The sequence below is a fragment of the Camarhynchus parvulus genome, chromosome 11 (genome assembly GCF_901933205.1).
Source record: "Camarhynchus parvulus chromosome 11, STF_HiC, whole genome shotgun sequence".
NCBI lineage: Eukaryota > Metazoa > Chordata > Aves > Passeriformes > Thraupidae > Camarhynchus > Camarhynchus parvulus.
Genome location: NC_044581.1, coordinates 18,947,864 through 18,963,544, shown reverse-complemented (window position 1 = coordinate 18,963,544; position 15,681 = coordinate 18,947,864). Strand labels below are relative to the sequence as shown.

The 15,681-nt window shown below is 44.3% G+C and overlaps 1 protein-coding gene across 1 annotated transcript in view; it reads right to left on the bottom strand.

Moving 5' to 3' along the window:
• The window catches only part of BEAN1 (brain expressed associated with NEDD4 1), a 52,874-nt gene extending 39,529 nt beyond the window's left edge, over window positions 1-13,345 (bottom strand). Inside the window, exons 1-2 of the mRNA XM_030956371.1 lie at window positions 13,315-13,345; window positions 11,989-12,063 (exon numbers count right to left, since the gene is read on the bottom strand). Coding sequence (XP_030812231.1) covers window positions 11,989-12,063; window positions 13,315-13,345 — 106 coding nt within the window. The remainder of the gene's footprint in view (window positions 1-11,988; window positions 12,064-13,314) is intronic.
• Between the last annotated feature and the right edge of the window lie 2,336 nt (window positions 13,346-15,681).

Below are 15,681 nucleotides of genomic sequence, written 5' to 3'. Positions count from 1 at the left end.
AAAATATATATTTACATATATTAAGAAGATTGTTGCCAGTCACTACTTTATGCACACCTGTATAGAAGGGCAGAAAAAACCACATCTTATGTGCAATGGAATTGATTAAAGGGTATCATGGGATCCTGGCAAAATGCAAGATCATCCACACTGGTGTGTTCCCATTAAACCTTTCACAGCTATACCCAATATGTTTTCTCAGAGGAAAAACCACAACCCCATGTCTAGCTGTAATCTCTGCTGATCAGGTTACGAATTCAGAGTGTAAGAACATGAGATCTTGCTTAAATTCAGGTCTTACGTTCCTCCCATGCACATTAACTGCAAACCTTAGGAATTCTCAGTGTAAAGTCATCTTTTGTGCTCCTTGGATCTAACCTGGATGCTGCTCAATTGTCAGAGTGCTGTGTGGGGCTGGAATTGCTCTGGGCAGCCTGGGAGTGGGTAGTGCTGAGCAGGGAAGGTGGTGAGGACCTGCTGCTCACACTGCATGTCCAGAGTGTGACATTTTACTTTGCATTTTTCCTACATGTATCTCACGCCTATAGGAGGATGGGGTGTATTATTCACTCCTGAATCTCATTTTTTGGGTTACTTTCACCTGAAGTGTCTTTACAGTCCACTCCGCCATTGTAACATCTAGTCCTTCTGCACAATTGAGGCCACACTTTTCTGTGTAAAATGTCATGGTAACTGAAATCCACAAGTGATTAGTGACAGCATGTGATCAATGCTATTTGTGGAGTGTAGAATAGAAGTCTAAAAGCAGTTTGTCTCTTAGATATTGTTAGTCACAAAGTGGGTATGCTAAAAGGAAGGGTTCAGTGTTAAAACTGTAGCTTGACATTAACGTGTAAACATAACAAGGCAGGAACTGAAGAAGCTGAGGTGGTTACATCTCCAAGTTTGCTTGTAAACAGCAGCTGCTGAGACTGCAGCACTCTTGTGTTCATCAGAGATCTTTCAACACCTCCTTCAACTCCTTTGCAACAAATCTGGTTTTAAAACAAATAGCTAAAACCGTCTGCACACTGTATCAAAAGTACCTCATGACTCCTTTAAATACACTGGATATCTCTCACAGTAATTCTGCCCTCTCCCTGGCCAAACATCACTTGCATCAGCTGTGAGGTGGTTTGGTTATTCACACTCCACTTCCAAAGGCAGAGGCAGAGCCAGCAGCCACTGCTCTGCAAAGCTGCCAGTGCCTAATTGTTTCTGGCAATGGCAACGGCCTTTCTTAGGCTTTTTTTCTTCCTTCTCCCTCCTCAACTGGCATTTCAGGGCAGTAGCTTTCATAATACATTAGCTTAATACACTCTGAGCTTGACCACAGCTTCCATTCCCACTGCTGCCTGAACCACACATGGTCCTTGAACTCAGCATCCAGGATGAATGATTTAGACAGATGAATAAATAAGCCTCTAAACATCCATGTCCTTGCAACAGCAAAACCAATGAAACCTATTGTTCAGAGCAGCCTATTGCTGCAGACACTGAGCTGGTGAGCAGATGGATTCACATTCCCAGAACGTGGGGGCATGATTCAGGAAAGTGAAGGGTAACTCACTTGAGCAGAGTCTCAAGTACATGTGGACTCTGCCACAGTCCCCTTCTAGTGACAGCACAGCCAGTGTAAGAGGCAGAGTCTGTCACCACAGTGTGGTTTTTACTCAGCAGAAGGCTCAGTTCATCTGAAAGGAGGAGAAACAATAGATTGTGTAACAAGCAATTCCTCCTGAAAGTCAATCTTGCTGCCTTTGAAAGGCCGGATGGCAGCTCTCTCTGCTTCGTCAGACCTGAAAAGGGTCTCAGACTGAAACAAACCCTTCCTGTCCCGTTGTTCTGGGCATTTTCCATGGGGTGGAGCCAGAGGAGGTCCAGGTGAAGCACACGAGGGAAATCACAAGGCTGAGGTGCCTCTGAGCCTTCTGTCTGCCTGATGTGCTTGAACACCCAAACCAAAACAATGCATCTTCACCCCAGCTGAACACTCAAAATGGTTAAATGGGGAACAAAAAGAGATCTGTTATCTTCCAGAACCTGAAGGACTGGATTAAGACCTCCTTAGCTGCAAGTATAACTCTGTCATGGTCCTTCCAATTTGACAATTAAGGGTAGGAACTGAGTCTGATAGAGTGGGGAAGGATTTTTTCAATACTCTTAATAAAGCCTTGGGTGAATTTATGGAGACATAAACTCAGGGTTGGTTTGCAGAGATATGAAATCCTATCCAGTAGGGTCAACAGCTCTGCCTGAAGCCAAATGTTTTACTGGCCCCTCAGTTAAATGACTGAAGATGTGTCCCAGGGCTGCTGTTGATTTTGCAGGGGGGTGAGTAGAAAACGGAATCACTCCTCTCTGCCTAGAGAAGGGAAAAAAATAATTTTCTCTTGTCCTTTGATAGTGCACTGGGGTTCCTTTTATCTTTATACACACAGACATCAATGAACAGACATTTCCTCCTCCCAAAGCAGAGATGGTAACAGCCAGAAAAGCAATTTCAGGTCATGCATTCACCTGTACAAAATATATTTGTCTGAGAAATGGGAGTGTGGGTGGGACTGGTGCCACCTGTCACATCTGAGCAGGGCCACCCCTTCCCATGCCAAAAGCTCTGAGGGTTTGCCTGCAGCAGCAGCAGTTTGGCTTTTCACACTCATCAACATTCAAACAGCAGCTGCATGACACTAAGTTTAATGGGAATTGGGGCATCTCTGTATAAGGAGGTATATGGGGTTTTCTTGTGTGTTTTACACTTCACAATACAAAATATCCCATGGAATTTCAGTGTCCCACTGAAGCATCTAAACCACTGAGCAAGTAATTGAAAAAAGAACTTACCATGTAAATATATTCCAGTTTCTTAGGTTAGAAATCTATTAACATACCATATGGAGCAAACAAAATTATGGAGATCAGGAAGTCAAAAAATCCTTCAGGAAAAGAGAGGTAAAAACTTCCTACATGATTCAAAGAATATATTATTTTATAAAGTTTTCCCATTTGACCAGAAGAGCTATTGAAGGTGATCTTGTTTGGATGGTACAAAAATGCAAATAATTGTCTGACAAGTGCATCTGAGTGTGCACTGACACATGTAGAGTCTTCCAATAAAGAAAAAGAGAGGTAGACCAGACAGAAAATAGTTAATTAATGACTAAATTAAATGTTTTTAAGTTTGTTAAGGCAGAACTTCGTGCAGAAAGATTCTTTGGAAATCAGCTTTAATTTTCAGCAGAGTATTATGAATTCAGGTTGTATCCAGGCCACTTTATGTGAACAATCTAAAACATTCCAGAGGTAAGCAAAGGTTCAGGCCTAGCTTGAAGAGCACACAGGCTCAGAGGTGCAGGCTGGCACCCAGCAGAGCACAGGCACTGCTGCTCCACGAGCTTTGTTAGCTCTCCAGGATTTTTAATTTGGAACCTTTTGTCACCCTTTACAGCTGCAAACCCTGCACTTTGGGTAATTGCTCCTGATTTTCTCTCCTGCACAGCTGCTCCAGGGAAAAATGGCAGTGTCCCCAATTCACAAACATCACCAGCATTGCCACACTGCCACAGCAAATCTCAGCCTGGGCCCTTGCACCTGGCAGCTCTGCCACCCCCCAGGATCACTGTGAGCCTTCAGAACATCATGCTGCACCTCCCAAATGGCCTCTGCATTTCTGGCAGGCATCTCAGACAATTCCAGGTAAAATGGCATGGAATTCCCAGCAATTAACCTTGTGGGAGTTCCTGTCTGGCCGTGGGTTGTTTTGCTTGTTTGTTTGTGGGGTTTTTAAGGGTGTTGTTTGTTTGTTGCTTTGTTAGTTTTGGGGTTTTTCTTAGAGTTAATAAAATGACAGAAGCAGCTGCTAAGCAATAATACTTTGTGGTGCCAAGGGTAGTCCTTGTCTAAATGGAAACATCTTTTATTGGTGTTGGACTGGTTACACAGTCATTGCAAATGTCAAACAGAAAAATGATGCAAAGGGAAAAAATAATTTATTAGGAAATTTATTGGAGTAATTGGTCCTGGTAATAATTGTCATATTAATTGTCATTTGTAAGTAACTGTCATATGTAAGCAATTGGTGGTATCATCCATAAATCTATTTAATTCCTAATCTATTTCGAAGTTGCCCTAATGATTTTAAACCTCTATGAAGTTGCTCCAGTTTACACTCTTTTGTATCTTCATCACTGCCCCTGTTTTTATCAGTTCAGAACAACTCTCCTCTGCCACCGGCTGTGATGTCACCACTTTTCTGACATATGAAAATTCTCTACAGTTCCTGCAACATAAAATTCCTGGTTTACCTTTCACCACTTCACTGGCTCCACTCTGAAGGTCCCTCTTACCCAAACACCTCGTGTCCCATGAGGTAATGCTGTGCTGTGTGTGCTGCCAGCTGTTGTGGAACTGGGGAAGTCACTTTGGGATCTGGCCTTTGTGAGAACATCCACAGTGATGTTCTGTTAGCCTCAGGGATTCAGATTGTAAACTGTAAAACATTACATGGGCAGGTCCCATTTCCTTTGGACTGAGGAGCAGTGGGTACAATGGTTAAAAAATGGGTGTGCAAAACTATCCCAGCTGTAGCAAGTGCAAATTATGTGTTTTGTGAATCCAGATGATACAAATGTCCCATCTGTTCTCAAAGGGAGCTGTAAAATAATCCCCCAAATGATGAAGACTAAAAACATGTCAGTGTTCTTTTGAGGAAGAGAGTGAGGCACAGCCAGCAGACAGGGACAGAGGCATCACAAACTGACTGAGCAAATAATGAGCTTTCAGTTCTTTGCAATGAAAATTCTTTTGAGACTGATTGTTTCACTAGTGGAAAAATGCATTACTTCCCAATGTGATCCTTCTGTCCCAGTGCATGCTGCCAAAAGGTATTTTGTCTTCAAAGCATGTTTTAAAACTAAAATTGATTTGAAACCTGTTTTTCCTATGGACGACAGGGAGTTAAGAAGCTTCTCTCAGAGAAGCCCTTTCTGGTTCTTCACCTGTTCCATCAGAGAGGGCCATGCAATGGGGTGCAGGGTGTGGATTCCAAATCAGCCCATGTTTGATGGATTTAGCAAGTGGAAACTGGTAACTTGGGAACACCAAAATGGCCATGTCAAATTTAGGCTAAGGGGCAGTATTATATAGATGTGATGCAATATTAAAATACAGTAATAAAAGGTAATAGTTTGCAGTTAATTTTCCTGTGTCAAGAACACCATTTTTTTTAGGCATATGTCCCCTGAATTGTGTTTCTGTTGGAGTGGGTACCCAGTTGTCACCACAGCCAGTGAGTGATATTGAATGAACCACTCATGGCCCAGGCTGGGTTGATGTTTAATGCTCTGTATCTATGATCTAGAGGAGCATGACAGAGAAACCTGTGCCAAACACAATGTAAGGAAGACAATTCTCATCTCTGGTGACTTCTTGTGTCCACCAGTTCCTCAGTACTTTTGCACTGATGGCAACTGAAGGGAAGTATAATAACCTTAAACCAGAGCACAGACACAGGATGTCATTTCTGTATTTCTGCAGTATCTTAATACCACCTTTATCCCTGCATTTTACCACATTGCCTTTGGCTGTATTTGGGAATAATAATTTGAAAATCTGGGGAAGAGTTCTTGTTTTTACCTCTATAGATGCTGCAGCTCTCCTTAAGAGTTGCAGATCTTATGTCTCCAACATCAGGAACATTTCCCATTTACAGCTTGCTTCATTCAGTAGAAACATGTTGGGTTTTTTTTAATAAGAAGCACAGAAATAAAGCTCTGAATTAAGGGATCTTTTTCTAGTTTTAGCTATCAGGCTTTCAGATATCTTTCAGATAGATTAATAGGATCAAGTAGCAAAAGTGCAGTTTCCACTCATGATTCCATTTAGGATTGTAGTGTTCTAAAAGGAAAGTGTTTTATAAAATTGTCTAGTTAATTGTGTAGTTAAAAAGTACTGGTGATATTTTGATTTTGTGCTCTCTCTAAACACCTGGGTATTTCTGGTTGGGATTGCTGCTCAGAGATGTGCTGTTCAGCCAGAGCACCCAGCAGGATGCATTGGAACTGTTTTCAGTCTACTATTAAATGTCCCACATTCTTTCTAAAGGAACATCTGATTCCACAAATGTGTTTACTGTGAGGAGAGTGATCATTAGTGCAGTTTGATGTACTCTTCAAATGATGCACAAAAATCACCCCAAATAGCTCCTCCTTTTTGCTCTTCTTTGCAGAGTGTGTGTTCCTCCCTTAGAACCGAGTTCCAGGAAATCTCTGGATTCACATTTCTCTCTGGATGTGTCTCTGAGGCAGAGCTGGAATTACAATATCCAGTGACTAGATATTGTTGGGCTACTTGTCACCATGGCTGCTGCAAAAAAGCAGCAATTTGTCTTTAAATAAAAAATAAAATAAAATAAAAATATAAAAAAAATAAAATAAAATAAAATAAATAAAATAATAAAATAAAATAAATAAAATAAAATAAAATAAAATAAAATAAAATAAAATAAAATAAAATAAAATAAAATAAAATAAAATAAAATAAATAAAATCCCACAGTTCATTTATCTCTCAGAGCTTTTATGTCTGGTCAAGGCAGCAGGGCTTTACCCTTTCTCTCCAGGGAGGGAGGGTCCTGTGGTTCCCTGTGTAACCACTGCCCTTGGAGCAAGTTTCAGGGCAATACATTGAGGTGACAACAAGGAAACCTGGTTTGAAAATTTCTAGAAACACATCATTTGTCATCTAACCATAAAAAACATTGCATGTCCTCAGTAAGTGGAAACAAAATTCAGAGAATTCCTCTCTTGTTAGCAAGAGTCAGTGGCAGGGAATGGGCAGACACCAACCCAGCAGCCAACTTTAGGCTTTCTCCTAAAGTTCCTGTGTAATTTAAAGCAATTGACTTTTCTGCCAGCCTTTTTTTCCTCTGCCCACCTTCTCTTTTTTAGATACCTGTCACCTGAAAGGACAAGGCCAGTTGTTTTGTGCAGAACCTACAATGATTAAGTTTCAGTTCTAGTGGGGCTTCTAAGTAGAAGTAATCTTGTAGCAATTTTGCAGCTAAATCAAAAAAAAGCTGGATGCTGAAAACCTGTGAAGATCAGATGCTTACAGAGCTGCTTTTCTTAAACCACAAAACTAATAAAGATTATTTATCAGTGAAGGAAAAAACAATTGCTGAAAGACAAATCTTCATTTTAAGGATGGAAACAGAGCGATTAACATGCTTGCAACTAAAAAGAGCAATTAAAAGATAAGAAAATTAGAATTAAATAGCCCACAGAAACAAAGTGTCATAGAAGAACTATTTGCATTAAGAGTAGACAGAGATCACAGGGCTTTGGCTGAAATGTCCTTTAGTGAATTATCTTCACCCAGGTTCTTGAGGACTGTAGGCTTCCCTATGTCATATAATGTAATTAAAAAAAAAAAAAGGGGTATTTAATGAAGTTCCAGCAAGAAATGTATTAAGTCTTGGAGCTAAAATCCCAGTTTGAATAAATGCTGTCAAAGTCACCTGAATTGCTTCTGCCAGCTCTGAGCTGTAGACCAAGTCTTCAAAACATGTGAGGACAGAGACTGTAAGGAAGCTTTACAGAGGAGTCCACCTCTCCTGGAGAGATGCTCTGTACAAAGGTATCTGAGCATGTGCCTGAACACTCAGCTCAAACAAGATCTAAACCAAAGCTCCCCTCTGAGTGTTTTCTTGATAGAGCTGCTTGTAGCAGCTTGATGAGATCCCCTCCAAAAACTGAAGCATCATTTTATTTATTTGCTAGAGAGCAAGTTTGGACTAGACTCTGCATGTTTGCCATGCAGGTGCATGGGAACTATGCAGCTATTATTTCCTAATATATTATTTCGAGTGGAGAAGTGTGAGTTGGGACAAGCTGCTTGAAATGAAAGCATTAAGTTAGTAGGCACAATGGAAATTATTGAATTGGAGTTGTCAGCCTACATCCTCATACAGGAGGATGAGAAACTGTCAGGCTTGGAGAGAAATGGATCCCTTCCCAGTGCAGATTCCATTTAAAAGTTGAAGAAATTATTATTCATGTAACGGATGATTTCAAGCCATCATAAAGTAAATTGATGGCAGAAAGATGCTGGCTATTACTTAGTAGAGGAGAGGAACAAAGGATTCCAAGGTGTGGTTCTGGAGGTATTTGAGCATCCTTCCCTCCTGCCCAGCTGGAGTCATTAAAACATGAAGTGCAATGTGGAGAACTGTAGGGAGATATGGGGTATGCCCTTAAGGAAAAGGAGATGGGAACCTCTTTGCCAGCTTCAGAAAAACATCCACACTTGGAGAAGAAATAGAATGAAGGAAGAAAAGAGCAGATTATTCTGGGGATTAAATTTTGCTGTGCACTTAAGAGGGGGCAACTGCAGCGCACGTCCCTCAGTGTCTGGCACACAGACCTATGTGGTTATCTGGCATTTTTGATAATGGGTGCTGCATGTTGGTGCTTTGATCACTGACACTTCTTAAGGCATCCCACAAGTGCAAGGGGATGTCCTGCTGTACTGTGCACAAGTCTGGCTGCAGATCTGTCAGACTCTCTCTCAAAATCCTGGCATCCTGGACCTCCCCAAGCCAGCAGTTCCACCGAAGCTGGAAACAATCTCCTGTCCTTCTGCATGTATCAAATCTGGGAGGGCCAGGAGAACTCCTGGTGGTGCTTGTACAGACCCCAGATCACCCAGGCTCTTCCCTGGTTTGGACTGAGGCACTGGGCTCTGTGCCTGGGCATGTGCAGTTATGTTCCTGCTGATGCTGTGCTTCCTGTCATTGGGAATTGTGTTCGTGCCTCAGACAAATGCACTAAACTGGCTGAGTTTGGAGTGGGAGAAGACAGGATTTGCCATCAGGAGCTGCAGAGTCCCAGTGGAGAGGACATTTTATTCTTGCTGTGTGCAGAAAGATTTCCTTGTTTATGAGTAGAAGTTTATTCATCCTTTCATTGTTGTCCTGGGGTCTCAGGGTGCAGCTCTCAGTGCTGGAGTCAGTGGCAGCACAGCTGGCAGCCAGCTGTGCTCTTCTGCTGTCCCCAAGCCAGATGCTGGGGACAGCCTCCAAGGTGTTTCTACTGATTCCAGGATGAGGATTTTCTGCACTTGTCCCTTTTGGGAGGTGTCCCCTGGACCTGTCTTAGGTGGGTTTTTGTGCACAGAGGGCCACAGTAGGAATGCTTCTGTTCCTTCGTGGTTTGATGAGAGAATTCTGTTTAGTTAGGACAAGTCTGTAGACTCTAAAGATTCTAAGACAGGAATCTTAGTGCTGGATTTGGAAATGCTGCTTGTATATTTTAAAGCTTTGTTTTTTGTCATTCATGCCTGCAAATGAACATTTTACATATCTCCGGACATTCCTTGTGCTCTTATATATAAAAGCAGGGATGTAGTTGAATTGGACTACCCTATAACATTTGAACACATAGAGTCAGTGAATAGCCGGAGATAACTATCTTTTTATAATACCACAAATGTATTGGCAATCTGCATAATTGATTGAATAATCAGTTGGTTTGATTGCTTTTACTTGTGTCTACAACCAATTTCCTCAGAGATAAATCTCAGAAGTGCTGGGAAGGAGGTGGAGGAGGTAGGCACATGCAGAAAGGGAAGGCAGTTTGCATAGAACAATTTTTCTGCCTTTTTATTTCTCTGACAGTTTTTGGACCCCTTCATTTAAGCATTTGAAACACCGAGGTTCATGACTGCTGATTAATAATTTATCTTCATTGTCATTATTTTCTAGAAATAAATCTGACTTTTTATTCTGAAAACCAACCAACCATCCAAACACAGCTGACTAAAACCTGGAAACACTTTGCAAAGAAAATCCAATGTTTCTCTCAGAAAGAAACATCTAAAGCAACAAAGTCAAACCAAATTCTATTTCTGAGTAGGAAGTTCTGTTAAACTCTGACCCTGTCAGCCCACCTTGGCTCTGTGTTGTTGCAGTCACTGGGCTCCATCCCTGAGTATTCTCTTGCCGGGACTGTGCTTGGGTGACTTTCCCCCTTTGTCCTGGACTAGAGCAGGGCTCTCCAGGCTCAGCTGACTCTGTATGGGCAGAGCTGCAGTCCTGCTCCTGGGCCTTTGCCCTTGCTTAGGAAATTCAGTGTTTGGGCTGGTACCTGGCCTACAGGAGTTCTGTAGAGGCCACTGCGGAGTCTCCTTCCTGTGGTACCTCCAAACAGCCTGGGATAACTCGTGTCTCTCCCAATTTGCTGTAAAAGCATCCCATGAGCCATGGTTTCACTTGTGGCTAATGCCCACCTGGTGCTGTGTTAATGCTATCTGCTCCTGTCAGTAGAACATTTCAGAGCCTAGGCATTACAGGAATTAAAGCTGAGAGCCCTTGTGGAGAGGGCCAGAGTGTCAAGTCTGGCTGAGCTGGACTCAGTTAAGGCTGAAGGAAAACCATGACCTAAACCACTTAATTTTGTAGGCACCTGTGTGGAAATGAGAGCAATCCTCAGGCTCCTCTGAACTGGTTGCTGCAATTGTTCTGTTACAGAATTCTGCTGATCTAAACCCAATGCAATACAAAGCTGCCCTGCAGTGAAGTGCTGGGAAACATCACTTTGTGCATTATGTAAACCCAACATTTCGGGGGGAAAATAATCTCAGCGTTCTTTTTGCAATATTGACCTGTAACAACACCAGCACAGCACAGGGATTTTCTTGCCAAGCCCACAGGCAGCTCACTAACAGATGAGGAGACTGCCAATGCAGCTGTACCAATGTCCACATTTTTGTACTGCTATTACGTATTTCTGTGACTTGGGTGATGCCAGTTGGGCATCTATTAGACAGCAGCTACTGATTTTGCAGCTGCTCTTCAGCCCAGCTTTAATGTGGTGTTTTGGAGGAGTTTAAAGGATTGACAGACAATCTGAAAGACAGCACTTGGCATTTACTTGGTTTTGCACTGTCTTCACCTTTACCAACTAAACTCTGCTCTCAATTACCAGTTGTCTTAGGGATAGATCCTAAAAATCCCTACTGTGGCCAGAAGCTCGTTCTGACTCTATGAATAATTTGAACCAAGTTTGCTGTCATGATAGGTTGTGACAGCAAACATTAAAATGGGTGTGATTTCTAGTCTATGAATGATTGTAGCTGTGTTTGTGTTCCTCCATGTATGTTCCAAAGGAAATTAAGGCAACTTCTTGTCTGTTCTTCCTTTAAACTGCACCTTTAATTGTACTATTCCTCAGCCATGATGGGCATGGACAGTGTTACAAAGTCACAGTCTGATTATAACATTCCAGCACAGCTTTTCTTGAGCTGCAGCCCTTGCTCCAAGAGGGCTCTTGGTGGGTTTAATTGTTGTGTATTTTTTTTCATTATGCATTCTTCCATCCAAGACACTGGACATGCTGCCCTGCTTCCCTGTGTACATGTGGTTTTCTGCCAAAATAGGACCAGTGACACGAGGATAATTGGCTCCTACAATGCTGTATTTCCTTTTCAAAAAACCCTCATGTAATAACTACAAAAGGCAGTCATAAAAAGGAGAGCAGAAGGAAGTCAAATGTCAGGAATCGTTTTATTTCAATGACTGGAAGTAATTTTTAGCCACATTTGTTTCCCTAGTGAGTGCCAAAAAAGATATAAATTTTGACTGATGTCAGTGTGCTCCATTTGTCAATTTGCTAGTTTGCTGTTGTGGGAGAAAACACTGAAAGAAGGATTTTTAAAAAAAAATAAAATATTGAAGTACTTGTACCTGACAATAAATTTTATGGTTCTTTATTTCAGACAATTCTGTCATTTCTGTGAGTTTGGTCTGCCTAAAGATGACAAGGTTAAGGACACTTCTGTTAACTCGTTTTTTTTCTCAGGAAGCTATTTGCTTTTTACTGGATTGATGTTTATCTGCTAGAGAACTTGAAATATATTATTTCTGCAGCTGTACATGACTGCAAAACACGCCAATAATGCAGTTTAAGAAAAAAAAGGAAAAGAGATTACTTACGGAGATTGGAATAATTGCCGCCTATCCCAATACTGATGGAGCTTCCAGAGATGAAAGGAAGATGGAAGAAAATAACTAAAAAGGGAAAAATGAAGAGAAAGGTCCTTAGTAACAGTTTGGTTTCATTTGGTACCAGATGTGAGCTGAAGACACATTGAGTTAAGGTTCACCTGCTCTCTGGGCAGGATTGCACATCTCAGACCCTGAGTGCACACACAGATGAAGCTCAGGTGGGGGAAAACGCCAAACAAGGCATTGCTTCATACTTCTAGGAATCTCTCCTGTTCAGGAAATGATATTAATGCCTCTCAGATTCCAAACCCCATGTATAAACAACAATGTGTTATATAAATATGCTAATTATTGTTAAGTCATTCACCAGTCTCAGAAACAGGCACCTACCACTGTAAAACCGAGTAACTTCCCTGATTTGTGTGAGTGCAGCTTGAATGCATCGGGCATGTGTGTGCCAAACTGGGTTGGAATAAATTTAGTCTAAAATCTGATACACATACTCCCCCTATGCACTTAGGCTTTAATATTTATAACTTGCTCTTCAAAGATTTATATTTACAGGCAACAAAATGCACACGAGTAAAACGTGTCCTAAATAACCAAATCTTTAGATTTCTTAAAAGATGAGCTCGTTTGCTAATGCAGACGCGGATTTAAAGCCTGATTCCCGAGAGTAGCTCGCTGTGTCACAGACTTCGGCTCGGGGTCTCGGCGCTGCCCCTGCCCTGCCCTGCCCGCGGGCACGGCCGGGAAGGGGCTGCTCCCCTCTCGGGAGGGGGCTCGGCCCACACAAACTTTCGGGCAGGGTCCTTTGGGCTCGGGGATCCCCGCACTCTGCACCCGCGGCTGGGCGGCAACCCACGGGCTCCCGCGGCCCCTCAGAGCCATCCCCACCCGGGATCGGCCCCTCGGAGCCGGGATCTGCCCCTCAGAGCCTGCCCCACCCGGGATCGGCCCCTCAGAGCCTGCCCCACGCGGCCGGGATCGGCCCCCCAGAGCCTGCCTCAGCCGGCACGGATCCAGCTTTACCCCGCCACGCTTCGGCCCCTACCTTTTACCCCGGCAGGGCTCACGCCTTTCCCCAGCTTGGTTCCTTCCTTACCCCGGCTCGGCTCAGTTCTTGCCTTTCCCCGGCTCAGTTCAGCCCCTGCCTCTCCCCAGCCCGCCCCAGCCCCTGCCTCCCCTCAGCCCGGTTCAGCTCCAGCCCCTGCCTTTGCCCATCCCGGCTCAGCCCCTGCCTTCCCCGGCTGCTGCCTTTGCCCATCCCGGCTCAGCCCGTACCTTCCCCCATGCCGCCCTGCCCTGCCTTACCCCAGCCCGCCGCCGTGCCCGCTGTCTCCATCCGCCCCCGCCGCGGCTCCCCGGGGGCCGGCGGGGCCCCGCCGCCTCCTGCCGTGCGCGGGCCGGAGCGGGGCCGGGCCGGAGCCGGCGGCCCCGGGCTGGGGGCCGGCGGGCGGGTGACCCCGCCCCGCGGGCAGGGCCGCACATGGCGGGGGGCAGCGCGGGGGGGCCGGGGCCGCACACGCCGGGGCTGAGCCCGCCGCTCATCCCTCCTGCGGCAGCGCCCGGCAGCGGCGGGCGGCGGTACCGGGGCTGCCGCGGGGATTCGCCGCCTGCATGCGGAGCTGGAGGCGGACAGCGGCTCCGGAAAGCCGAGTCCAGCCCAGCACTTGGGCTGGAAGGGAGGGACTGCCTGGAGTAAACCCACGGGGGATGGACGGGATTATCCGGCTGTGCGGAGGATATAATTCCGCGGGGCTGGATGGGGGCTAGCAGGAGGATGTAGTCATGTAGTCCAAGCCAGAGCTAAACCCACTCTACAGTAGTAGCATCTACTTGTTACCGGGGGTCTTGGGGACGTTTCTCACTGTGCTTGATAGATGCCGTAGTGCTGGATACAGGGGAACAGGGCTGCAGCAGGTACTGAAGCGAATGAGCTTTTGTAAGTGGATGTTTACCTCTAGGAAAAGTATTATTAGCTTTTTAGGTAAAGAATGTGTGAAGTGAGGCCCCTTTTCTGAATGTTCTGTCAGCAGTTTGGGGTTTTCATGATCTAAGTTCCATGGGCAGTTTCTGGCACCCATGCACTCATTAGCTCTGCAGGACGCTGCAGAGTGGTCCCACTGATCCTGTTTGTAGAGAACTGGAGCTAAAGAGCCTTCTTTACTTCCCTGTCCCTGGGTGGTTTTCACAGAATCACAGAATAATGAGGCTGGAAGAGACCTCTAAGATCGTCGAGTCCAACCTATGCCCTAACACCTCAACTAGACTATAGCATCAAGTGCCATGTCCAGTCTTTTTTTAAACACATCCAGACATGGTGATTCTACCACCTCCCTGGGAAGAGCATTCTAGTACTTTATTATTCTTTCGGTGAAAAACTTCTTCCTAATATCCAACCTATCCCTTCCCTGACATAGCTTGAGACTGTGTCCTCTGGTTCTGTCAGTGCTGCCCGGTGGAAGAGACCGACCCCACCTGACTGCAACCTCCCTTCAGGAGTTTTGTAGCCTGCAGAGCAAGTTCTCGCAATCAGAACAGCTTTGCTGTCCGTGTTTAGGCTGTTCAGCTTCTCCCTGGTTTAGCAGTGATAGATGCAGAACTGTGATGAAGTTCGGGGTTGATCTGGACTCCCTGGTGAAAAGTTTCCTGCTGTTACTGATCATATTTTTTTCATTTTCTTTTCTTCTTAAATCCAGGCGAGCATTAAGGGACTCAAAGGCAATTGAAATGAGGGTTTATGGGAATTTACAGGTGTGTCTCCTTATGGATCACAGAAACCTGTACCTGTTGCCAAAACTATAGTACCTTGGTACCCTAAAATCCCTTAGAATGCTGCTGCAGAAGCTACCTTGTAATAAATTTCTTCAACCCCTCAAAACGTCTGACTCCTTGAAAGACTCAAAGACTCCTTGTTTATAATTTCAATAAATGGAAACTGCATGGCTTCCTTTTAGGGGTCTTTGTTGTTTGGTTATGGCATGAAGGTGTGAATCTGTACACGCAGAGAAAATCTGAGTTTCTGTGTGTTGGGTTTTGGTTACGTGCCCCGTGGCCTCATTCTGCCTGTCAAGAATCATGTATGTGTGCAATGCCGTACTTTAGGATATCAAAATATTTCCTCCACTTTAAAGTTCGGGAATTCCTAATGTTTAGTAATTCTACAGATTCTGGTCATGACATCTTTGTTCAATGGCACCTCACATTTACTCACAGTATCAGTATTAAGTTTAATCCTGACAGACTTGGGGTCTTGAGTTTGACTGAGGTATCCATGCTCAGACAATTAAATAAGCTCACGAATTGTGGGATGTGCCTTAGTAGCTGACTTTGGATGCAGGGAAATTGCTCAGTGTTTGCAGTTCTGAAGAAATCTCTCAGCCTGGATTTAGAGCCCTTTCTGTGAGAGTCTTGTCCTTTTGCTGCAGTAGGAGCTGCAACTGCTTCTGAGACAGAGAACATTTATTTCTGGGTCAGACAGCACAGTGCCCAACAGGATCCATCAGAGCCTGCAGGAACATCCCCTCAGCTAATGGTGTCACGAGCCGTCCTCACGGATGAGTTTTGTGATGGTTCATGGGGGATCTCAGAGTGCAAAAAACCAACATGGTACAAGGGGGTTTGCAATGATAATCAAAACAAATGCACCTTTATTGAAATAACCACAGCAAAATGCGT